We start from the raw sequence: 25,377 nt of genomic DNA, 5'->3' as shown, positions 1-25,377 counted from the left end.
TCAAGTGACTTGCCCAGAGTCACACAGCTGGGAAGTGTCTGAGGCCGGATTTGAAAGCCTTGGGTTTTAAAAGAAAAATTTCATATTGAGTTTGAAAATAGTCCATTCTCTGAACCTCTCCCTTTTGATTATATTAAGAACAAAGACTGATGCCTATATGTCAACAAAGTACTTAAGATGAGGGGGATGCACATCCTGGGGTGATGCCAGAGGCCTCCTGCCTCTCTGGAGCCTGGAAGATGCTTGCCTCTTGTCCTATGACTCTTGGCCTGTGGAAGACTGGCTTCTGATCTGGACAGAAGTTGGAATCCACGAAATCAGAGGGATTCAGAAGAGTGACATCACTGAAAATATAAGTTTGGGTCCAGGAAAGGTCCTGGGCTCTTTGGCTAGGATTTTTGGAGCAAGATGGTATTCTTGGGAATAGCTCTGGAGCCCAGTGGAGGTTTGGTAAGGGAATGGCCAATCACTTGTGATGAGAGGCCTTTTCTTTCTCTGATCCACTTTTTTAATTTATTTAATAAATAATTATAAATTAAGATACAGTCTCCAGAGAATTTTAATCTTACCACAATAGAAAAACTTTGATGACCTCTAGTTATTAATATCAGGGAAGGCATAGAGCAAAGAATTGTGTACTCATTAAAAGTATTTGCCACTGTCATGGAGGCTGGGCAGTCATAATCCATGAGGAAGAGTATTTTCCAGGCCTTCTCTTTGTGGATATTGATGGCATCAAGTCCAGGGATATTATCTAGTTTAATGAATGAAATGTATAATTACTCAAAGGAGTTTAGCCTAATTATCTACATAAGAAGAGCTAGATGGCATGATGGAGAGAGTGCCAACTCTGGAGTCAGGAAGACTTAGCTATCTGAGTTCAAATCTTGCCTCAGATACTAGCTGTGTGACCCTGGGCAAATCAAATTCTGTTTGCCTGTTTCCTCATATGTGAAATAAGCTTAAGAAGGAAATGGTTAAGAAAATCCCAAAAGGAGTCATGAAGACTTGGACACAACTGAAAAATGAATGAACATCTATAATATTTATACAGGAAAAATTAAGTACATTAAGAATGTCTTTTGTCCAAATAATATATATATATATATATTTGGATGGATTCTGCACTTTTCTATCAGCATCTATATTTATATGTATGCATATACATGCATATATATTACTCACACATTTGTGAACAAGTACTAAAGATAGACAATGAACTAGACATGAAAAGGAATACAATCACAAGATCATAGATGTAGAGCTAGAAATGACCTCAAGAAGTCAGCTTTCCAACTTTCTTATTTTAGTGTGGGGAAATTGAGAACCAGAGGCAATAAATGATTTGCCCAAAGTCAGACAGATAATAAGATGCAAAATGTAGATTTGAAACTATATCCTCCAACTACAAGTCCAGTAGTCTTTCCATTGTGCCATTAAGAAATTCCATAATGTTTTCAATGGCTCCAAAGTGCTTCCTAAAAGAAAAGTCCGTATTTTGGATATAAATATTTTTCCAGTTATACTATATGGCTGCAAGTCATAGAATTCCATAGTCTCCAGTGAATTCAAATGGCCAGTCATTGTGATACATGGAGATAGAAATGATGAGCCTTAGAATTGACTGAAAAATATTTTTGAAAATTCTCATTAGTGACATATAGGAGAACACCATAAAAGATATCATCTCAGAAATATGTGTAACCAGAATTGGGACTGGGATGTCATGTATTAAGAGTGGAAGATAAATTATGGGCAGCCCACTTGTTCCAATGGTCTTCATACATTATGAAGATCCCCTGAATTTTGGATAGAACTTCAGTGGAAGATGTATGAGGGTTTACAGACAAGAGTTGCACAAGATGAGAAGGCATGGATACCGATATACCAGTGGAAGGGGTGCCTACATTGATCATAGATCCTTTGAAGTAGCAAGTTGAATTCTTATTATAGTATCACATAAGATGTTATAGGTAATCTATGTAGTCCTAGACATTAAAATATGACTTTGTATTTATCTCTGTAAAGCAAAATATGTCAGAAATTTGTTTTTGGTGATAATGATGGGGATGAGAAGTGTTACACTGAAATAAAGAAACTTTCTAGATATATACAATAAAATTGTATTATATAAAATAAAAAATTTTATTTTTATTTTACGTAATAAAATAAAACAAAAAATATTTTTATTTTATAAATGAAATTTTATTTTTCAATCCATTACTTAAATAATTTTATTTATTTAATATTTTATTATAATTATAAATATACAATATTATAACACCATTATTATAACAATTAATATTTTAATATATTTATAACATATCATAATTATGTTATTAATAATTATATCTAAACAAAATAAATTTATTTTATTTATTATAAAATTTTTATTTTATAATAAATAAAAATAAAATATAATAAAATTTTATTATATAGCATGAAAAATACATTTTATTATATATCTAGAAAGTTTCTTTATTCTTTATATAATAAACTTATATTCTTTATATTTTTGTAATATAAATTTATATTCTTTAAAATAATAAAAATATTCTTTATATACTAATAAATATAGTGATATATTTTATTATATGCAAATATATAATTAATAAATATAATAAATATAAATAAGGAAATCATCTAGACAAATGATTTATTTAGCAGTGCATGCAGTTTCAAAACAAAATAGATTCAAGGCTCTTGGCCAAAAGTCCCCCAATATTGGTCTTTATCCACTTAATATGCAGTTTGGAAGGAATGAAAAACAGAATGAAAGGGTTAAGACATGTTTTCTTATTGTAGGAAGGAATTGGGAGATAATAAGGTAAGGATGAGGCTTGGTTGAGGGGACTGGGAGACAATCAGAAAACACTGAAGAGAGAAGGAAAAAGGAACTGTTTCGTGACTGTCTTTAAGTTAAGTGACTCTTGGGAGTAATTTTGTGTATTCTCCAAACTCAGATGACTTTGAGACTTAATTTCACAAAATGATGGATAAACACAAAATAGGGTTATTAATGCTATTTCAAAGTTAGAAAAGGACTAACAAAACCAAATTTACTATCTTTGCTCTGGTCTTCCTTGCCAAATCTGATGCCTCTGTTTCCACAGTGTCCTTCAACTTTATGTCCCTTTGTTGCCTTTAGAAAGCCCTCATTCTAAGTCAGGCCCTCATCATTTCTCACCTGGACTATCACAGTAGCTTCTTGTTTGTTTTCCCTGCTTCAAGTTTAGCTCAGTCTATCTTCTACAGAGCTACCAAAGTGATTTTCTTAATACCTAGGTCTGACCTCTTCACCTTACTCGCTGTTTGGCATTTAATGATCTTCACAATGTAGGTCCAACAATCCATTAGCAACCTATTACTGCCTTACTCTCTGTAGTCCAGCCATACTGGCCTACTTGATGTATTTCCCACACCATGTTCCATTTCCTGCCTTTCATGTCTTTATAATGTATACTTTATCCTCAACTAGACCTCTTGGAATTCCTAGTTTCCTCTTGCTGCCCTTAAGATTTTCGACTTCCTTGCCATGAAGGCCAGGGTCAGCAAGATCTTGTTGCTGTAATTTTAGGTTTGGGATTGTGGACCATCAATAACCTCAAAATCACCTGGTGGGTAACACACATATTGAATTTCTTTTCTGAATAATTAACACAATAACATACTGGGGTGTTTTTTTTTTGTAGGCTTAAGGAAGCTTATCAATAAGGTCTACTATATTTACATTATAATCTATCCTTACTCAGCACTAAGGTCACATGACACAAAATATTACAGGCACGAAAATGGAAATTTAATTAACAATCAAAAGATTCCTTGATAAATGTTTTTGAAGAAAGGAAAATGAAAAGGTTTTAAGCTCATTTAAGCTCCAGTAGCTTCTGATAGTAGAGTATATCTTTTCAGTGAATCAGAATATTTGTATTGGCAAAATACATTCTTTCGCATTTTCCAAGAGTGGTGAATACAAACTGACATGCTCTTAAACAATCCAATTTTCTGTTTTCTAGATTCATTCATGACTATCAGTCACTCTTCTATTTACAGAAGATTATCCTTTTGTAGGTTATTACAGTTTTGAAAGTTACAGTTTAATCTGTGTTAGTGGCTTTACATTTTAGATTGATGGCTTTTTTGTGCTACACAGGGAAGCTTTAGGTAGTATGTACATTTTGTTGTAGGTTAAATCAAAGGCTCACCTTGAGCTTTCTTGATACATAGGTTAAGTAGGCAGCTGATCAAGAATTCTTTCTACTATACAATACTCTCTTCCTAGTTGATTATTTGAGAGGTTTGATGTATTAAACCACTTTGACCTATTAATATTACATTAATTGACTAGATAATCCTCAGTAGAAACTGGGTCTAGGGGGAATAGAACATAATACAACCAAATTTTGATAGGACAAAGGGGGCCTGAAAAGATTCAGAGCTTAAGCCATTCAGTATCAAAGAGGGCAGATCTCAAGAGAGAGGAACAGTTCGGGCCTATGAGGAGCCAGCATTTGGCATTAGGGCTTCAAGGAAGTGGGAGGAAGAAAGGGTGAAAAGAGAAATGGAGGACCTTTGAAGATAAACTTTTTCAACTTCATAAGTTTTCCCATGGGTCCCTGGCTTCATCTCTATTCCTGTGGATTCTTGTTAGTTTCAGTCCCAAGATAGATGACCAATCGTTGGTCAGATACGGTAGAGGAGATTTCTGCATGAGTTGGAAAGTTTGACTAAGTACTAAATATTTCCAAGTTCCTTCTAATGCTAAGATCTTGGGATTCTGTGTATGCATTTTCTGATTTTTATTTATATTTTTATTCCTTTTAGTATCTATTCTAGAATACAAATTATTTTTGAACGGCTCTCTCTCTTCCCTAGGCTCAATGTATTATTGTCTATAAATATGTAGAAGGTCTAGGGTCTGGGTTTTGTCTGAATGGAATCCGGAACACATCCTAGCAAGATATTTTTTTGGGGGAGGAGTGTATCTTTTCCTTTTGTTTTTAACACAATATTGATATTTTTAACCCAGGTCAATCTTAAAAACTTTTGATTTTGATAGCCTGATTTTTCTTGCAACAAACTATCTCTGCTCTAGGCATGCTCCTTTCTCCTTCCTGATACCCTTTCAATTTGTTGGAAACTTCTTTGTCTGGAACCTTTGATGTTGGCAACTTTCATTTTTTAATCAGTCTCATTTGATTGGCACCTTGAGCCTAATATCAGGGGCAGAAGATGAGTCACCTGACTGAGACCCCTCACATTTCTATAAAACCCTTGGGCTTTCTCAGCATTCCTTCTTTGCTCTGTTGTATGGAATAGTAATTTGGGAGGGATGGCAAGAGCTTGGTGCAGTGATGCATAAACGTCATCTCTTGCAGGACAATTTATCATCTATAGTTGTATCTCTTTGCTGTTCCAGTTTGGGAGTCAGGTGCTTCTCTATTGTCCTTCTCGTGATAGCAGTTGGTGGTACAGTGGATAGAGTGCCAGATTTGGAGTCAGGAAGTCCTGAATTCAAAGTTAGCCTCAGATCATTACTAACTATATGGCTCTGGACAAGTCACCTAACTTCTTTCTTCCCCAGTTTTTTCATCTATTAAATGGTAATAATAATAGCCTCTTGCTCCCTAGGTTGTTATGAAGATAAAATGAATCAATATTTGTAAAGCATTTTGTAAACCTTAAAGTGTTATATAAGTGCCATTATTAAGTTATATTATATGCTTCTATTGATACATATTATATGCTATCATTTTATTTTTATTTTTTAAAACCCTTACCTTCCATCTTAGAGTCAACACTGTGTATTGGTTCCAAGGCAGAATGGTAAGGGTTAGTCAATAGGGGTTAAGTGACTTGCCCAGGATCATACAACTAGGAAGTGTCTGAGGCCAGATTCAAACCTAGGACCTCCCATCTCTAGGCCTGACTCTTAATCCATTGAGCCACCCAGTTGTTATCCCTTATATACTATCATTATTATCACATGAGGTAGTTGACAGAGCATTGTACCAGAAATCTAAAATGCCTAATTTCAAATTCCACCTAAGACACAGACGCTTAGTCTTGTTGTCCCTCAGTTTCCTCATGTGTATATTGAAGAAGCTGGACTTCATGCCCATGTAAGTTCCTGCCAGCTCTAAATCTATGATCCTTTGATCCTTCTCCATGTTCTGAGCCTTAGACATAGCCAGTTAAGCCACATAACCTTCCTTAAAAAAAATCAATTTCCTTGGTTCAGGGAAGCCCTAGTGAGGAAACTCCTCTCAACAAAGATAACTGTTCAGTAACTTTTCATCTAGTTGCCTGGGGCCCTTGAGAGGCAGGATCACATAGCTATTATGTGTCAGAGACACTCTATGATGAAAGCAAAAGACCTATTTGACACATTTCCAGAAAGTCTAAAAGTATAGTCAATAGGGACAGACCTCAGAGTCAGAACAACTCAGTTTCGTCATAGAATGACAAGACTAATTCTTTTGTGAAGTCTTATTAAATATTAGATGGATTGCAATAGCCATCTTTCTTCCTATTTCTTGATTAATTATAGAAAATATCTTTCTCTGACTTCCTTTAAGACTCACCTGAAATCTTCCTATCTTCAGCAAGAGGACTATCCCTTCTTCCCTACTCCTTCACCTACAGTCATACCTATGAAATTACCTCTCATTTTACGTTGTGTATATCTTGTATGTACATAGTTGTTTGCATGGTCTCTCTTTAGAATAGAAGCTCCTTGAGGTCAGATCTATATTTTGACTTGTCTTTTTATCTCTAGTAGCTTATACAAAGTAAGTATTTAATAAATGTTTGTTGACTGATCTGGAAATAATCTTGTGTTCTTTTTTATTTTGTTCCCTCCCTCTCCAACACATGTACCATTATATTTCTAGTTCTGGCCACATTTTCTCCAAATTCTTCTCAGGACCTTGGCTGTGAATCATATATTTGGACCTGAGAAGGTCTAAAGGGATGTTTTCTTTTAAACCCTCACCTGCCTTAGTATCAATTCTAAGACAGAAGAACAAGGGCTAGGCATGGCAATTGGGGTTAAGTGACTTATCCAGGATAACATAGCTAGGAAGTATCTGAGTAAGGATTTTAAAAAAATCATTTAATTGGAGATAGTACAGAGATGATTCTTTTTCTCACCCAGCATACATGCACATGTGTGCACACACACACACACAGAGGCATGCACACATAATCTATACTCTATCCATTTTTGTCACAAAAATTCTCATTCATTCATTCCTCTCCAGCGGTCAATCAAAAACTCCCCATTGGAATCATCTTACAGGGTTGGCAGTGAAACTTCACACTTTAACATCTTCAGATCCTTTACAGGGTTCACAGCAATCTTTGGCATTCTGTTTCTAGTTGTTTTCACATTTATATTCCTCCACAAATCAGACCCTTTGACTAGCTCTAACTATTATACGAAATGACAACAATAAGGAATGTTTCAGTATAAAATCAGCTTTCATGAAATTTTCCCAAGATGCTTCTTTATAACGTAGAAGTAATCCTGGGTTCTCAGAAGCTATGCCCACAGAATACAAGTTCTGGCAGCTCCTGCCCCACCCTCCCTTACCCCGGCCAAAAGCTGTTATCCATGGGCCTGGTGATAGATTCCAAATCCATGAATAGGTCTGTTGTCTAACTAGCCTAGCCTATTTCAGAGAATCAGAATGCATAACATTTTTTGATTATAGCCAACTCAAGAAAGATGGTCTTCCAAGGCAAAGAAGGCTGTGATATCTATTAGTGGAGGAAGAATCCACATTGATGGGACCACACATCTTTAAAATATTGAAATCTATGAGCTCTGCATTGCCCTTTCCATTATGTCTTTTATGGAAAAGGAGAGCTGCTTCCTCATCTTTTTTATCTGCTAGTTTTTTTCCCAAAGAATAGTATGGAAGAGGGACAGCTAGGTAGCACAGTGGATAGAGGGCAAGACTTGGAGTGAGGAGGATCGGGGTTTCCTAGCTTTTGTGACCTTGGTGAAGTCAATTAACACTGGATACTTAGTCCTTGTCCCTCTGTCTTTAAAATGATACTAAGAAGGAAGATAAGGGCTTAAGAAAAAGAATAGTATGAATGAGGACATGGGAGAAGGGGGAATCATGGTGTAGTGCAAAAAATCTTGGATTTGAAGTCATAGGACACAGTTTTGAATCTCAGCAATATCACTTACTATGTGCATGATCTGGGGCAAGTCATTTAACTTCTCAGTGTCTCAATTTCCTCATCTGTAATGTTATTGAGTTAGACTAGGTCTTTTCTAACTCTAGATCTACCATCCCATGAATGGAGAAATTCTGGGAGAGGTATAGCAGATAGAGAGCCAATCTTAGAAGCAGAAAGACATGACTCAAATTGTGCATTTGACATGGTGGCTATGTGATACTGGGTGAGCATGTCACTTCTCAGTGTTCTAGGTAACTCTTTACGTGAAATGTCCTGTGCGCATTGGTAGAATGAATTTCTTTATCTGAGAATCCCTTCTACCAATAAAACCAAAGTCCCTATCCCACTGAAATGTGAGATATGGTAGAAAAGATAAGTTTTATTTTAAAATGTTTCCATTGTGGTTCAGATTAATCCACCCTGCTAAGCACTGCGTAAGCACTCAATTAATAGTTGTCAAATGGATGAATCGACCTCTGGCTTTCTAAACTTTACTTCTTATTTACCTAGCGGCATTACAGGCACTAAAAAGAAAGAAGAGGTTTGAGAAACAGTTAACTCAGATTGATGGCACACTTTCCACCATTGAGTTCCAGAGAGAAGCCCTGGAAAATTCCCATACCAACACAGAAGTGTTAAAGAACATGGGCTATGCTGCCAAAGCTATGAAAGCAGTTCATGAAAATATGTGAGTGGTTTTGGTTTTCTTTCCCAGACAGCAATTTCTTCTCTGGAAAGTATTCTTAGGAAGGAACAAGTGGCTGACTTGAAGCAGAGTGGGTTTATCTGTGCTGAGGAGAGTTGGCATATTCTCCAATAAATTCAAAGCAATATATCCTCTATGGGGGGGGGAGAATAACAACTTTTAGGGCTCCCATTATGCCCAGGTGGATGAAGAAGTTGCCTCTTATTGTATGATATGATTTCAAAGGACAGGAATATTCTCCTCTCTGCCTCCCCTTTACATTTTTGTTGAAAGAAATTACTTTGACCAGTGAGGATGAGGGGGATACCCATTTCCTAATTACAGATAAGCTTTAAAATCCAAATGTTGAAAGAAGTAGCACCTTCCTTTAAATTTGTACTAGTAATTAAGTGATTTACTGAATTTTTAAAGAGCATGTTTTGAAGGAGAGGAAGGCTAGAGATAGAGTCCAGAGCAAGGCTACCTGAGAGAAAATATTTCTGGTACCACAGAGTCAGGGAAGGGCAGAGAAAAGGGAAGACTGGCATCTGCCACACATAACTCCCTTAACAATCAGTTTGACTTGCCATTTTGACAACCATGGAGAGAACATTCTACTTATTTATCAAAGTCAGAATCCCCTAATGACACTGGTGCATCCTGTGTTCTAAAATAGATCCTGTAATTAGAAGCTAAATATCGCAATTACAGACTACAACTAACTTCCACTCCTTCCCTGACATCTAAACTTAGTATTGCCCCAGATTGCCCTCTCTATTTTAATTCATCTCCTGAACCAGACATTATCTCCTTCCTGTCTCCTCTTCCCGTATTCTTTCCCATAGTTATTCTCAAACTTTTATAACATGCCCAGAAACTGAGGCTATTGCAATTGATTTGTTATATGAGGAATTCAGGGTAGTGTCCCAGTGCAAGAATATTTATATGATGTGCCTACTAAGAACTATTGTATGAAAATAATCATTTACCTTCTATGTATAACTAGTCAGTTTAAAAAAAAATCCTTAGGTCTGCTCAGGTTTGCCAAGAGCATGATTCACCTCAAGGATAATATAGAATTAATTTGGTGTCCATAGCATTCAGATAATTGTTGGGCTTGAGGTTGCTAAGTGTCACGTAAGTGCCTAGGGACCGGAAAGCCCTTACTGCCTTTTATATGTTCTGATCCACTCTGCATCCCAGCTCTGTGGGTGTTTGAATGCTTCTATTATAATTGCTAAGAGGATATCAGATTTTGGGGCTGCAGATCTAAAGCTGATCTCCTTGGCATCCAGAATTAACTTGCCCGTGGCATTAGTGACTTCTGAGGGACCTACGGAGTTAGCCAAAGTCCCAGAGCCATCAGAAAAAGGACATTCTTGCATTGTCCCATATGCTTCTATTAGTGTCCACTTCTGGTAGTGACTCCCAAGAATTACCACGTAGGATGTCACCTAAGTGGAATGGTACCTGGTAGCCTATAGCAACCATACAACCAAAAGCTGGATTCTATCGAGAGTTACCAAAATGATGTCTTGCCATAAATGGCTCATACCCCACCTTTGTCTTCCCAACCGAACTGTAGAAAGGCTGTTTTGCCTTGTGTTAACTACAAAATAAATTGATTGTTATCATAAGAAACTTCTTTTTTTCCTTCTTAAATCCTTTTCTAACATTATTCCCAAATGCAAAGGCCATTTGAGCTGTATTTATCCCTGTGCAGACAAGGTTTTTCTTTTCTAATGCAAATATTTATGAAGTTGATTTTTAAAAATCAGAACGATTTATAAGCTTTTCTCTGATTGCAAGGGATTGGTGAAAAAATCAAAGACTTTACAGTAAATGGGTTTGTTTTTCTCAGGGGTTATGATTAAATTCATAATTTTAAGCTGAAAACTCAAAATATTTCAATGAAAAATTATTTCCCTAGGGACATTAACAAAATAGATGATCTGATGCAAGAGATCACAGAACAGCAAGATATCGCCCAGGAAATCTCAGAAGCATTTTCTCAGCGAGTTGGATTTGGTGATGACTTTGATGAGGTTAGTAACACAACAAAATGGAAATTAGGGCTCTCTATTGTAAATGTCATTGCCTTCAGAAGTTCCATCATCTGAAACTTTCTCATCATGCAGAGTTTGCAAATGATTTATGTAAAGTATTTATCAATTCATTATACATTTTTTTCTTTTTTGGACTAGATCTGGAATTTCATTGACATAAAGCATTCCCAGTGAGCAAACTCCTTTTACCAATGCAGATGAATTTTTACTTTGCAAGTTATAATCTTTGAGAGTTTCCCAGTGCACTATGAGATTAAGTGACTTGCTTGCCCATGGCCAGTGACATTAAGTGACATGGTTTGCTTACACAGTCAGTATATGTCAGAGGTTAACGCTGAACCCAGCTTTTAGTGATGCTGAGGTGAAATCTTTGTCCATACTACTTTCGATCAACATATTTGTTATAGATTTATTTTTTCAAGTTAGAGGAAAACAATCCAGGGAGTCCTTTACTTAAAGGAAAGAAAAATACATTTTGGCAAACAGCCTTCCAATTAAGCTTTTGGCTCTTAAAATAAGGACAAATCAGGATGTGATTATGTAAATAAGTTAAGGACTTTTAGTGATTGAAACCTAAATAGCTCCATTAAGAGGAAAAGAGTACTTTCACATCTGGGCAAAACATAATGCAGACTGTGTCACTCTGCAAGGAAGAGACTTAAGAGCTAAAGAGCATAGCAAATTAGAGGGTTAAGCTGACTGTGTTTATTTCTTAGACTATGAAACAAAATAAATGTGGAATGGCATTACTAACAAACATGTCCCATTAAAACTAATCAGTCCAATAATGTAGACTAGAATTATAAGTGCTAGTATATATACTGTGTGAAATTTCAGTTATTCTGTTCCAAGTACACATGTATATCACAGTATATGTGCAAGATTTAAAAAAAAACCTGATTGTGTAACCACCATAAAAAATCAGCTTGCCTTCTGTAACCACATGATATTCAGATGATTATTAGTGAGAATAATATGTCAGATTCAAAAAGTACAATCCAATTTCCAAGAAATAATATCCTTTGAATCTTAGAGAGTAAGACTTGGACATTATTGATTTTTATAGATTATGTAGACTAATGTGCATCTTATTGTTGTCATCGCTGTCATCGTGGCTGGATGTAGAGAAAAATGAAATGGGAGCCAGGATGTCTGGGTTCAAGTTTCAGTTCTGCTACTAGTTAGCTATGTGACTGCAAACAAATGACTTAACCTCTCTGGGTCTCTGATTCCTTATCTATAAAATGAAATGTTGAACTACATGATTTCAGTTTTTTCTTTTAACTCAAAAATTCTGTAATCTAATAGTTGGTTTGCAAAGCACTAGACTAATAGATACTATGGATTTTTTTTCTATTGTGTGTCTTAATTCTTATTTTTAATAGTTCAGAGATCTGTGATTTTATTAATCTGGTTATTCCTTCCTTCCACTGATATATATGTACATTATATATAAAATATATTTATATGTATATAAATAAATACACACACATATAGTACATCCTCTACATTTTAGGAGACAAGCTTTGTAAGTTGATGAACCTCCACACAACCCCTATATTTGTCATCTCAGGTCCGACCTTCTTCATCTGTCTTGGTTGGTCTTCAGACAACAAATATAGATATCCATCACTAGGTCCACATCTTGGGTTTTTCTAGCATAGTTTTTAGAGCCCATTGTCACTGTGACATGATAAGATACCAGAAGAGATTTCAATAGTAACATTCATTAATAGTGTGATAGTAATTTCTTTTATTTTCTATGATAAATAATCAAGCATCATTCCCAACTATGGGGACGTGTACAACTTGGGACCATGATATGTTCTCTTGTTGCTTTATTTATTCCTAATAGTTTTATCTTACAAATTCCCATTTGAAAGAACCAGGCATATTTATTATTGGGGAAAAAAAGATCCAGGAGGACAAGAAAATTGTCTTAAAAACATTAATGGAAAAGAATTAAGTCACATTTATAAGAAATCAAATCATTCCTCAATTTACAAATGTTCAAGGGATATGAATAGGCAGTTTTCAAATGAAGAAATAAAAACTATCAATAATCATATGAAAAAATGTTCTAAATCCCTCTTGATTAGAGAAATGCAAATCAAAATAACTCTGAGGTACCACCTTTCACACCTAACAATTAGCTAATGTGACGGTAAAGCAAAATAATAAATGTTGGAGGGGATGTGGCAAAAGTAGGGCACTAATACACTGCTGATGGAATTATAAATTGAACTGTTGCAAGGTGAAATGAGCAGAACCAGGAGAACATTGTACACAGTAACTGAAACATTGTGGGGTGATCAAATGTAATTGACTTGGCTACTAAAAGCAATGCAATGATCCAGGACAATTCTGCGGGACTTGTGAGAAAGAATATCCACAGCTGCAGAAAGAACTGTGGGAGTAGAAATCCAGAAGAAAACATATAAATTATCTGTTGTTTATATGGGTATAGAATTTCGGGTTTTGTTTTAAAAGATTACTCTTACAAAAAGAATAAAATGGAAATAGGATTTGAGTGATAACATATATATAACCCAGTGGAGTTGCTTGTCAGCTATGGGAGGGAGGAGGGAAGAGAGGAAGGAGATAACAAGAATCATTTTACCATGTAAAAATAAAATTAAAAAAAATTAAAGGACCCTCATGTGGAAGAAGGATTGGGCTTATTCCATTTTTCTCCAGAGGAGAAAATTTCCTAGGAGAAACTTCCTAGCAATTCCAAAGGTTTAAAAGTAGAATTAATTCCTTTAAGAAATGTGGAGTTTCTCTTCCTTGGAGTTCTTTAGATAGAGGCTGGATGGGTATGGATGGATTAGATGGCCTAGGAAGTTCCTTTTGATGATTCAGATTTATAAATCTGTGATTCTTTCATTGAGAAGCTTATTGCCAAATTGGCAGCAGGTTGGTCAAGTCAAGTGAAGAAGCACTTAAGTGCCTATTCTGCTTTAAGCACTTGTTAAGTGCTGGGAATTCAAAGAAAGGAAAAAAAAAACTCTTCTCTCAAAGAACTCACAATCTAATGGGTGATACAATATATAAACAACTATGTACAAGTAAGATACATGCACAGGTATATGTTTAATATCTGTCTATATACACATACATGTGTATTCATCTTATTTATATAGCATATATGTATTTATTTATATACATATATTCTAATTTTTTATTTATTTGTGCATATATGCATATCTGTATCTATATCTATGTTCCAGAAGACCAGGATAAATTGAAGGTAACCTCAGAGAGAAGGCACTAAGATTAAGGAAGACTGGGAAATGCTGCTTGCTGAAGGCAAGACTTTAGCTGAGACTTGATGGAAGCAAGAAAAGCCAGGAAGTAGAGATGTGAAGGGAGAGAATTTTTCAACTGTAGCTACTATTTTATTTTATTTTACTTTATTTTTTAAAACCCTTATCTTTTGTCTTCAAGTCAATACAAAGTATTGATCCCAAGGCAGAAGAGCAATAAAGGCTAAATGGTTGGAGTGAAGTGACTTGCCTAGGGTCATATAGCTAGGAAGTGTCTGAGGTCAGACTTGATCTCAGGCAGATGAATCCTCCTGACTCCAGAACCAGTATTCTATCCATTGCACCACTTAGCTTCTCCAGAGTGTCTTGGTACAACTTTTGATCATGCTAACCAGTACTAGAAGAAATAAACTCTGAAAGAAGAAGAAAATGGGAAGGAGAAGGAGGAGGAAGAATAGAAGGAGAAAAAGGAAGAGGAAGAAGAAGACAAGGAAGAGGAGGAAGAAGAGGAAGGAGGAGGAGAAGAAAAACAAGAAGAAAAGGAGGAGGAAAATAAGAAGTGTGATACAGATAGAGCTATTATTAATTTCAGACAATAACAACTAACATTTATAGAACTCAGACATTATCTCCTTTAATCCTTCAGCAACCTTCAGAGATGGGCAGGAAAGGCATCCTTAGCTCCATTTTCAGGTGAAGAAACTGAGGCTTAGAGAGGAGGTAACCTGATTGTGTTCCTATATGAGAGACTGAATTTGAACCTAAGTTGTATGATTTTAAGTTGTGTGCTTGCTCCTTGAGAGCAGAAAACTGTCTTTTTTCCCTTCCTTTGTATCCCTAGTACTTAGCACAGCTCCTGGCACATCGTAGGCACTTGATAAATCCTTAGGGACTTGATTGACTTTTCTCCTCCACCACAGCAGGCCTCCAAGACTACTCTTGTTGGAATTGTTTCTAAACAGGAGGATAGAAACGGTCCGTTGAACGAATTAACTGACAGGTGCAAACTCTCCAGAAACCAGTGAGGTTATGTGTTCCCCTAGCATGAATGATTTGAATGGCTGTTTACTGAAGTATCATAAGATTAACCGCATCAAATTTGCAAAACCCCAAAATATTCATTTTTAATTATTGCTCAGTGTTGTAAGAAGAGTTTAGTTTTAAAATACAAATTCCATCTTATTGAATTTTCACATATCAATTTAGAAAGCAGATGTTCCTGTTATTGTGTAGGAGCCAACCTACTTCTTGAGACATTAAATCTGCCACATTCTTTGTTTCACTTGTGCTCAGGATGAGTTGATGGCAGAACTCGAAGAATTGGAGCAGGAAGAATTAAATAAGAACATGACAAATATCCGACTTCCAAATGTGCCCTCTACCTCACTGCCAGCCCATCCTGGTAGGCAGCCAAGTTTACCATCTTCTTCACGGCCATCCCGAGCAGGTAAGCTTCCAGCTGAGCTCTTGGGAATTCATTGGTTTTCCAAGAAATCCCAATTTCCCCCTCTCCTTTCCATATTAAACATCCTGTTCTAAAGGACTTGGAGATTACCTAAATGACTAATAAACTTTTATGGAACATATGGGATTTTTAATCAGCTCACCAATCACTGATTTATATATTTTTTTCTACAGCATCTTCCAGGAGGAAAGAAGATGAAGATGACATAAAACAGCTGGCAGCTTGGGCTTCTTAAAAGGCCAAATTACAATTGTTATAGACCTAAAACAATGGGACACTTGTAAAGTGTTTTGACTGAAGTTCATTAATGTGAAAATCTTACTGAAGCTTGCCTTTCATTGTTTTAGGCCATACTTAATTAGAATTCTATTCTTGAATCTCTGACATGCAGCACACACTTCAGTTTAGGAATGGAAAAGTTATGTCATTTCACAGTTTGCAAGTGACTTAAGAGAAATATGCTAAGCTTCTGAGCTGTGTGACCCTGGGTGAGTCACTTAACTCTTCTGCCTTATAATTGATTCTTAGTATTGATTCTAAGACAGAAGGTAAGGGCTAAAAAAAAATAATAATGTGGTAAGGGCTACCAGGTAAATTATTGTATTTTCGACTGTTCTGTTTTTGTATGTACATGGGCATATATGTGTGCAACTGTCAACACACACATATGTGTGTATTTGAAGTATCTGCTAAAGAGGCTTGAAGCATGCTAATCATTAAATGCATTAATGTGTACATTCTAGATGTAATTCCAATATTGTCCGTACAAACCCTAGTGATGTTTGAGTTTTTCAGTTTAGAAACTTAAAAGATTCTTTACATTGACTTTTAATATGCCATTTAGGTTTGAAATTAGGCAACAGATAAATTTACAATGGCCAAGATAATTAATAACGAATATTACTGGGCCAGGTTCTCATGGACATGATTTAGGTACTTGGGCAGCTGCATTAATGTTTGTAGTCCTTTTTGGCGCTATTCATGTTCTTGTACTCAGGTTAGTGATTTTCATTCTTATTTGGTTCTTTTTTGTAAATTTGTTTCAGGTTTACAGAATAGTTCTTGTAAATATATGAAAAGGAAGGCTGATAAAAATAAAAAATGACTTATGAAAAGAATGTATTAGACTTTTAATTTTTCATTTGTAAAAACTGTCAGTGTTCTAGATTACATACTAAATGCTAACTGTCATTCTAGATGTAGTTATTTAATTGATAGAATTTGTCTAATTCCTCATGTTTCTTTAACACCATTGTTACACACACATAAATACATATGTGTGCATATGTATGCATGCATATCTTTAATCCTCAATCAACTGGAATATAACCACTTAAAAATAAAGACTTCCTAGTTGATGAAATAGCCCTTTTGAGGCCCATAAACTTAGATGTAGAAGAATCCCTTTGGTATTTATTCATCACTTACTTACTCTTATTTGATACACAATTCTAACAAGTCCTATAATGTAGGACTTTGCAATCACTGAGTAGTTAGAAACTGATAAAGGAAAGGCCATTGATCCAAGTGAGTACATATATGGTGCCAAAAAGTGGCCGCTCAGAACCAGGAAGGTGACAGAAGAAAATCTCAACAATAATAAAATCTTACCTTGAAGAATAAAGTTTGCTATCAGTGAGGCTATTCGGAGACCGTCATGGGCACCGATAGAAATTCTAATAGCCTGACAGGCTCATCCTTGTGCACTTTCAGAGTGACGGCACATTCTATTTTTGAGGGAATGAGAACTAAAGATATGCCATCAATAGCTCTGGCTCCTCTTCTTTGAGGTGGAGGGCAAAGACATTTCTAGTTATCTGAGCAATACCATCTAGAGGCTATGCAACCAAGGGCATTCCTTTTTGGTGGAGAATGACTGAGTCTGGCTTTGTGGAATGACTAAATGAGGCAGGAAAACCTAATGTTAAAGGTGTATTCATTTTGAGGTAGAAGATGAGGCTATATTTTGAGGCCATAAGAAAATCACACTCCACCATGGCTGGAGGGGAACATGGGCAAAGGTAGGCCCAGAAAATGGTAACTGGATAGAATAGGTGAGAAGATAAGTACAATCAAGTCTGGACATGAATGGTTTTTCTTTTATTTACACTCCTAATTATCTTACCTTGGAATATTGTTTCTAAATTTGTATATTCTCATTTCCATCACACATAATCTCTAGAAACTGAAAGTTTACTTATCTTTTAATCTAAGTAATTCTGTCTTGGTTTTAAGAAATCACAAGACTCCTGGAATTTGATAAGAAAGAAAAAATGAATAACAATGGTATAATAGGGTCTTAAGAACCCCAAACCAAAAAACATCCTTATATCATGAATACTTTATGAACTTTACATGTGTCTTGCTTAGATACATTATGTATATGGTCACATAGGTTGTCTAAATGTGGTTTACAAGGGATGCATGAAGAGATATTTCTAGAGGTTCTCTTACATCATAATTCTAAGGAAGACTGATTTCTGCCTAGAGGGTAGCAGGAATTTGGGGCCATAATGCTGCTCCTTAAAAAGGGGATAGGAGGCTAGAATTATATATAACTGCTTTGTGAAATATCGCTAGTCTAGGAGAAAAGATTTTTAGTTTCGTTACTCCCTTGGTTACTGTTGCTTACTGGGGAAGCATTGAAGGCTCCCTCTCCTTTTTCTCCAAATGCCATTTCTTCCAAGACCTTCACAAGTTGTTAATAGAGAATAAGCCCATTAATCCACAGCCATAGCAAACAGAAACCAGAGACTCTCTATGGATTAGAAGATATCAGATAATACACAGAGCAAAAGAGGTCTCCTTTTGGAGCAGGATAGCAGCTCAGACTGAGAGAGTTCCTCATCTCATCCAATGGGAAATCCCCCAGAGTGTCTAGGGAGGCAAGCTGGAAACCAGGGACATATTGAGGCACCGGATTCTCTACATGTCGACTTTCTCTCAAAGCCTTGCTTTCCCAGCTGGGGATTCTCTCTGAAGAGAACCTGGAACCAAGTAAGTTCTCTCTTAAAGCTGGAAGCAAAAAGACCTCTCTTTGAAGCCAAGTTCTTACCGTCTCTGTCCTGCCCTGATGTAGCATGGAGGGAGTATTGTCTCCACCAATGAGGAGAGTCTTATGCAAATGTACCCTGGTTACAGAACAAATGTTTTCCTTTATAGTCAATTCCCTATACCAGTGATGGACAACCTTTGGAGCTTGGTGTGTCAAAATTAGCCAAAAAACTGAGCATAACTCAGGCGATATGTCACTTCTAGAAAAAAAAAACATAATTTCATATTTATAGTTTAAATAACAAAAATGTATAATTGTAATATATAACTATTTAATAAAACCAAAATAGGTAAATTGATATAGGTAGAATTGTCATCTATAGTGCACACAGTGTCTACACTACACTACAGCCAATGTTTCATCCTCCGCATGCGGCCCCATCCTTCTCTGTATGTATTCTCGAAAATGGCTACACGTGTCAGTGCTGACACGTGTGTCACAGGTTTGCCATCACCGCCCTATACTATGTATAATCGAGCATTCTGTTCACATTGTGAGTACTGTATATCACCTATTTCTTTTAAAATAGATGTTTCTGAACTGCGAATTTGTTTTTATATATTTTCATACCTTGTTAGTGTAGCCAATCAGAATACAGTGAGAATAACTTTTGATTTTGTTGCTTTTCTGCATTAAAGTCTTCTAGGAAAATCAAGTGGAGTTTGTACTTAGAGACATCATCTCTGGGAGCAGCTCCTTTGCACTGCAAGTAAAAAAAAATCTGTTGACTAGGCACTGTGTAGTGAAACTTTTTCTTTATGTATTACAACAAAACACTCTGCTCTGGAGACTTTTTTTTAGTAGATGTGCTGCTGAAGCAGGCACTGGTATGTGGAAGCTTCAATAAAAAACTAGAAAGAGGCTGGGGGAGAAGATCCATTGAGTCAGCTCAGTGGCCAATAAGGGGATTGTTTAATCTTTCCTAAAGAGCTAAAGTCCTTGAGCATTGACTGGGAGCAGCTCTGAAAATTTTTCAGATTTTCTTACACTCACATCTAAATCTGTGCTGTCTGCCCTCATTAAAACACATTTGTCCCTCTCCCCAATTCTAGAAAGTTCCCTAGGGTCATAGAGATGGTTCAACCTTCTCCTTCGTGTGCTGTCTTCCCTTTCCTCATTAGACTGCAGGTTTCTTTCAGGCAGGAACTGTTTTGCCTTTTTCATATTTGTATCCCCAGTGCTGAGCACATTGCTGGTGCTTAATACATATTTATTGATTGACTGACAAAAAAAATTCTTGTGGTCTGAATAAAGTGTAGAAGATGATAGGTAGGAAAAAAGAGAGCAGAAAGTACTGGTCATCCAGTTTTGAGAACAGCAACAGTGGCATGCTCATGGGGAAGGAAATTAGGAACAGAGAAGGTGTGATCTCTGAGCCCCAAAGGCTCAGAGGTCTTGAAGACCCTTAATGTTAAGAGGCTTGAAGTCTTGAGTAAAGTTTAGTGTAAAGGAAGTTTTGAAATTAATGAAAGGTGAAAGTCCTGGAAATAAAGGCAAAGTTCCTAGGCTGGTCCTAAAGAGAAACTGGTCCACTGAGCCAATCCAGCAAAGTACCGACTGTATGGCTGGGCAAGTCACTTAACTTCTAAGCCTCAGTTTCCTCATTTGTAAAATGAGGGGTTTGGACTTGATGACCTTTAAGGTCTCTTATAGCTCTAAATCTAGGATCCTATTTCCCTGAGAGTCAGCATGATAGCCTTCACAAAGAATTTTAAAAATCCTTTGTGCAAAAGCATCATTGGAATAAATGTATTTACTTTGAAGGAGAAAAAAAAAGCTCATTTTTAGTTCTAGATCCCAATATGTTTGTTTCAAAGAAAACAATATGAATGTAATTACCTTAGAGTTACATCTCATAGGCGGAAAAGCTCCTTCCTAGATGATGCTAGACAAAAGAAGTCTGTGGTTTGTCGGTCAGTTTGTTTTAGAATAGGTGCTTTGCAATGTGAAATGCTTGCCAGTGACAGTCAGGGTGACATTCAAACACAAGTTCTGTAATCCTGATAAGAGCTGGAGCTCAGACAGTTTGGCTCTTAATTATAGGAAATTAAAGTGGCAAATGTTTTAGACTGGACAAGGGTATGTGCTCCATTAAAACAAATTGGATGAATGTGTTAGAGTTAGCCGTCCTTGCAAGAAGGCTGCCATTTAAAAAATAGCCCATAGAAAGCTGTGTCTAATCAGGCTTCCATCATTCTAGTACATCATAGCCCTGGGGAAGAAATTGATTCAGTGTCTGATGAAGTGTCAGTATTTCCTCTCCTGACACCACCCTTCCTCCCTTTATTTAGCTCAAAGAGCAACTTTGTTCTATACAGCAATACTTAAGAAAATGGTGTCTCCAAATTCATTCTCACTTGTCTATATTTTGACTCTGGCTTGGGCACAGTTTTCCTTTCTTTTCTTTTCTTTCTTCTTTTCTTATGTCTTCCTTCCTTTTCCTTCCTTCCTTCCTTCCTTCCTTCCTTCCTTCCTTCCTTCCTTCCTTCCTTCCTTCCTTCCTCCCTTCCTTCCTCTTCTGTAATATTACCAGTGTAAATATTCCATCCAGCAGGATAGGCTACTTCCCATCCACAGGACTTGAACCTCATTGAGCCTCAGTCATTTGTTCTGCATGCATTACCTGTATATTTGTAACCTAGGTTTCCTCCATCACAAGATACTCTCTATCTATTTCCTCATCTATAAAACTGGGTTAATAATACCTGCCTCCCATAGATGCTCTGGAGGTAAAATGAAATGTTTGTAAAGCATTTTGCAAAACTTAAAATTTTGTATAAATACTAGTTATTATTATTATTTCTCATGAAATAAAAAAAACTTTACTGTCATTAAAAAAAATCACATCCCCCCATGACTATAAGGATTCATGAATGAAACTAGGCCCAGAAAACAGTAGGTAGATACCATTGATGCAGAGAATACATGATCCCACTCTACTCATTTTTTATTGATTAACCTGGAACGTATTTTATTTGATAGAGAAAATGCAGTATTGCCACATGGTGACTCCTATCCATACATCAAAATAATTTAAGATTCCTTCAAAGACTTAACCACAGAGAGAATCTTATTTGGCACCCTTCTGATCTTAAATAGCAGATGAGGCATAAAACAGAAGCCAAAGGTATTCACAGTTTCACAGTAAACTGGAGCACTGAATAACGTTTTTTTTTGGAATGACTGTGGATCTTGAGGGCCATTTTCCTATCTGTTGCTCAAATTCTATTCTCCTCTGAAATCAACAATTAATCTTTCTGCTATTTGTGTATGCATATTCAAATCTACATACATACACAATACATGCACACAAATATATACATACATATATATGTAAATGTATATAAATATATATTGAAATTATATATATGAAACAGCTAGGTGTTATAGTGGATAGAACTCTGGACAAGGAGTCAGGAAGACCTGGATTCAAATTTACACTGACACTTGCTAGTTGTATGACCTTGGGCAAGCCATTTAACTGCTTTCTCAGTTCCCTTATCTTTAGAATGGGAACAATAATTGCACCTACCTCCTAGAGTTGCTTTGAGGTTCAAGTGAGATAATATTTATAAAAGTGCCTAGCACAAGGTAAGCACTATATAAATGTTAGCTGTTATTATTGTTATTATTATCACTGTTATATATTATTCACAAGAAGAATAGATCTTCAGGAAGAAAAATCTATCCTTTTTGCAACTGAAAAAAGAATAAATCCTCTTGCTTTGGCAGTACATATACTACTAAGATTGGAATGATTCAGAGAAAATTAGCATGGCCACTGTGCAAGGATGACATGCAAATTCGTGAATCATTCCATTAAAAAAGAAAGAAAGAAGGAGAGAGAGAAAGAAAGAAAGAAAGAAAAAAGAAAGAAAGAAAGAAAAGAATAAACCCCTATGGCAAATATGATTTAACTATATGTTAATTCAACATTTGGTATGCTTCTAAAATGTAAGCCCTTATATAGTTAAGTTATTAATACCACCTGCAAATTAAATGTTTGCTGATTACAATTTTTTTTTGCCCAGATTTAATGGAATGAAGACACAGCTTCCAGTTTGGGAGGCTGTTATACTTTAGTTCTGGCTATACTTTTTTTTAAACCCTTATTGTCTGTCTTAGAGTCGATACTAAGTATTGGTTCTAAGGCAGTATAGTGGTAAAAGGTAGGGAATTGGGGTTAAGTGATTTGCTCAGTGCCACACAGCTAGAAAGTGCCTAAGGCTAGATTTGAACCCAAGACCTCTTGTGTTCAGGCCTTGCTCTCTATCCATTGGGCTAGCTGCCCCACTTGCTATACCTTTAAAGACAATATTGCTTTGTAAAAGGGAATTTACATTAATTGGAAATCAATAATATTGGGGAAATAGTAATTGGCAATTGATATTAGGGTAACACATTGGATGAGGGTTTATAGAAAGTGTTTTAGAAAAAACCCCTTTACTTCTCTATGTTGTCCCTAGAAGTCTGAGGCAGAAGAATAACTGTACTCTGGCGATCCGACTTTCTAGTTTAGTGTGAGTTGGAAGAATAAGGCCAGTAGTTATGAATTATGTAAACTTATTTGTAATATTTTATGTAGAAATTTATCTGATGGAAGAATATGAGCATTGTTGCATAATAAATAGGCAAGGGAGGGTTAAAGCCAATCTTTAGAAAGCGTGATCACATACTGAACTAATCCAAAACATCTTGAGGGAGTTTTAAGGATGAAAACTGAAGAAAAAAAGTAAACAGAAGAAAAATGGGAGACATCTGCAAAGATTACAACTCTTTTTTTTTCCTTTCAAGGACAGTGGAGTCATCACATGATTCCACATGTGTTTATAGAGACAAGAAAAAATGGCACTAAAGAGAATAGAGATGGGAAAAGAGGATGAATTAGGCAAAGAATACATTGAAAAGGTATATGTTGGAAATGATACTAAGGAAACAATTCAAAAGGTATCTGAAGAAGGTAGGTAGGTTGCACAGTGGATAGAAGGCGAGGCCTGGAGTTGGAAAGACTTGGGTTGAAATCCGACTTCTGACACTTCCTAGCTTTGTGACCCTGTGCAAATCACTTAACCCTGATAGCTTAGCCCTTACTGTTCTTCTGTCTTAGAATTGATACTAAGACAGAAGGTAAGAGTTTAAATTTTAAAAAGTATTTCAAAGGATGGGAATTGACAAAAGTACAGAAAAAAACTTAGATCATATTAATGCTGAAAAAGTTGACTTCTTTTAGAGAACTTAGGCAACTTTAGAATATATGCCTACTTTTCCATTTACATGACATTTGTATGAGAATAATCTACACATTATATTGATAAGGATGCTAACATAAATCAGTAGGCTTTTTTGCAAGTGGTATTACACAGTAGAGCAGCAAAGTGGCACAATGGATAAAACACCAGCCGTGGAGTCAAGAAGACCTAAGTTCAAATCTAGCCTCAGACACTTAGTGATGTGACCCTGGGAAAGTCATTTTACCCTGTTTGCCTCAGTTTCCCCATCTGTAAAATGAACTGGAGAAGGAAATAATGAATCACTTTAGTTTCTTTGCCAAGAAAACCCCAAAAGGAGTCAAGAAGAGTCAGGTATGACTGAAACCACTGGATAACAACAACATTACAGAGTGGACTGTATTTTTACTATTTCACTATTAACTAAAGATGTAAAGGAGAAATGTCAAACATAGCTCCTTGAGTGCCTCAAGAATCATATTAAAATGTAACTGGGAAATATTGAACCCAATAAGTACAAATACTATAGAATATAGCTAATGTTTATGTGTGGTTTTCCAAGATGATATGTTGCTAATAGGGATCTTAATATATCTGTCTCCCAAGTTTGATACCATTGAGGTAGAGAAGACTCAGTCACATTATATTCATGGTAGATTATTCTAAAAGAGTATTTTATTTGATAGAGAAAATGCTACACTGCAATATGGTGCCTCTTCTCTATACAACAAAATCATTTAAGAGTCCTTGAAAGATGTAACCTCAGAGAGAATCTTGTTTGGCATCCTTCAGATCTTAAATATTAGGTGGAGTATAAAACAGGTTCCCAAAGTTCCCTCGTAGTATTGGAGGAGATCTAATGCAGAGTCCAAGAGAGTTTTCTAGGATCTTCTGTTTGTAGGTGAGATTATCTAGGTCGAATAAAGCCCTGGACATTGCATAGCCTCCTAAAAGTGATCCATGATCTCTCAAAAGAATTTTGGATAGCAATCTGTACAGGAAAAAACAAGTGAATCAAGATTATCTATGATCTAGGTTGGGACATACAATTATATGGACAATTTATAGAGATTGCCTATCCATTTATATAGAGTGGCATAAAAGCCTTACTTAGTACCTTATGTCTTAATAAATAAGACTTTTGGGGACACCCAGTATATCTTAGACAGACATAGCACACATGAGTCGAACCCACAATTTAACAGGAGAATTGCCTGAATTCCCTTCAGGAAATGTCAAAATTCCTTTAATAGTCTCAAACTTTTCCCAGAAAAAAGGCTCTTCTTTTTAATATCAGTATTCTGCTAATACTGTTATATGGTTGCAAGTCAAGGAACGTAACAACATCTGAAGAATCTAAAATGTGTATCACATAGAGGTTAATGGAGCAACACATGGTGGGTGTGAGCAGATTATAAC

The 25,377-nt window shown here is 36.0% G+C and overlaps 1 protein-coding gene and 1 non-coding gene across 3 annotated transcripts in view; both read left to right on the top strand.

Moving 5' to 3' along the window:
- The window catches only part of CHMP4C (charged multivesicular body protein 4C), a 39,086-nt gene extending 22,869 nt beyond the window's left edge, over positions 1–16,217 (top strand). Inside the window, exons 2-5 of one of the 2 annotated variants that reach the window (XM_044657925.1) lie at positions 8,704–8,881; positions 10,809–10,923; positions 15,504–15,619; positions 15,859–16,217. In XM_044657925.1, coding sequence (XP_044513860.1) covers positions 8,704–8,881; positions 10,809–10,923; positions 15,504–15,619; positions 15,859–15,910 — 461 coding nt within the window. In that variant the 3' untranslated portion in view covers positions 15,911–16,217. Of the gene's footprint in view, positions 1–8,703; positions 8,882–10,808; positions 10,924–15,503; positions 15,658–15,848 lie in introns of both variants that reach the window. The other variant, XM_044657924.1, reaches the window with a different exon arrangement.
- A 6,233-nt stretch (positions 16,218–22,450) lies between these two features.
- Positions 22,451–22,556, top strand: LOC123232729. The gene has a single exon (XR_006505250.1). It is a non-coding gene; the product is annotated as a U6 spliceosomal RNA (small nuclear RNA).
- The last annotated feature ends 2,821 nt before the right edge of the window (positions 22,557–25,377 follow it).

This window comes from Gracilinanus agilis, chromosome 1 (genome assembly GCF_016433145.1).
Source record: "Gracilinanus agilis isolate LMUSP501 chromosome 1, AgileGrace, whole genome shotgun sequence".
NCBI lineage: Eukaryota > Metazoa > Chordata > Mammalia > Didelphimorphia > Didelphidae > Gracilinanus > Gracilinanus agilis.
The sequence above is the reverse complement of the archived record's forward strand: the minus strand, read 5'-3'. Positions and strand labels throughout refer to the sequence as shown.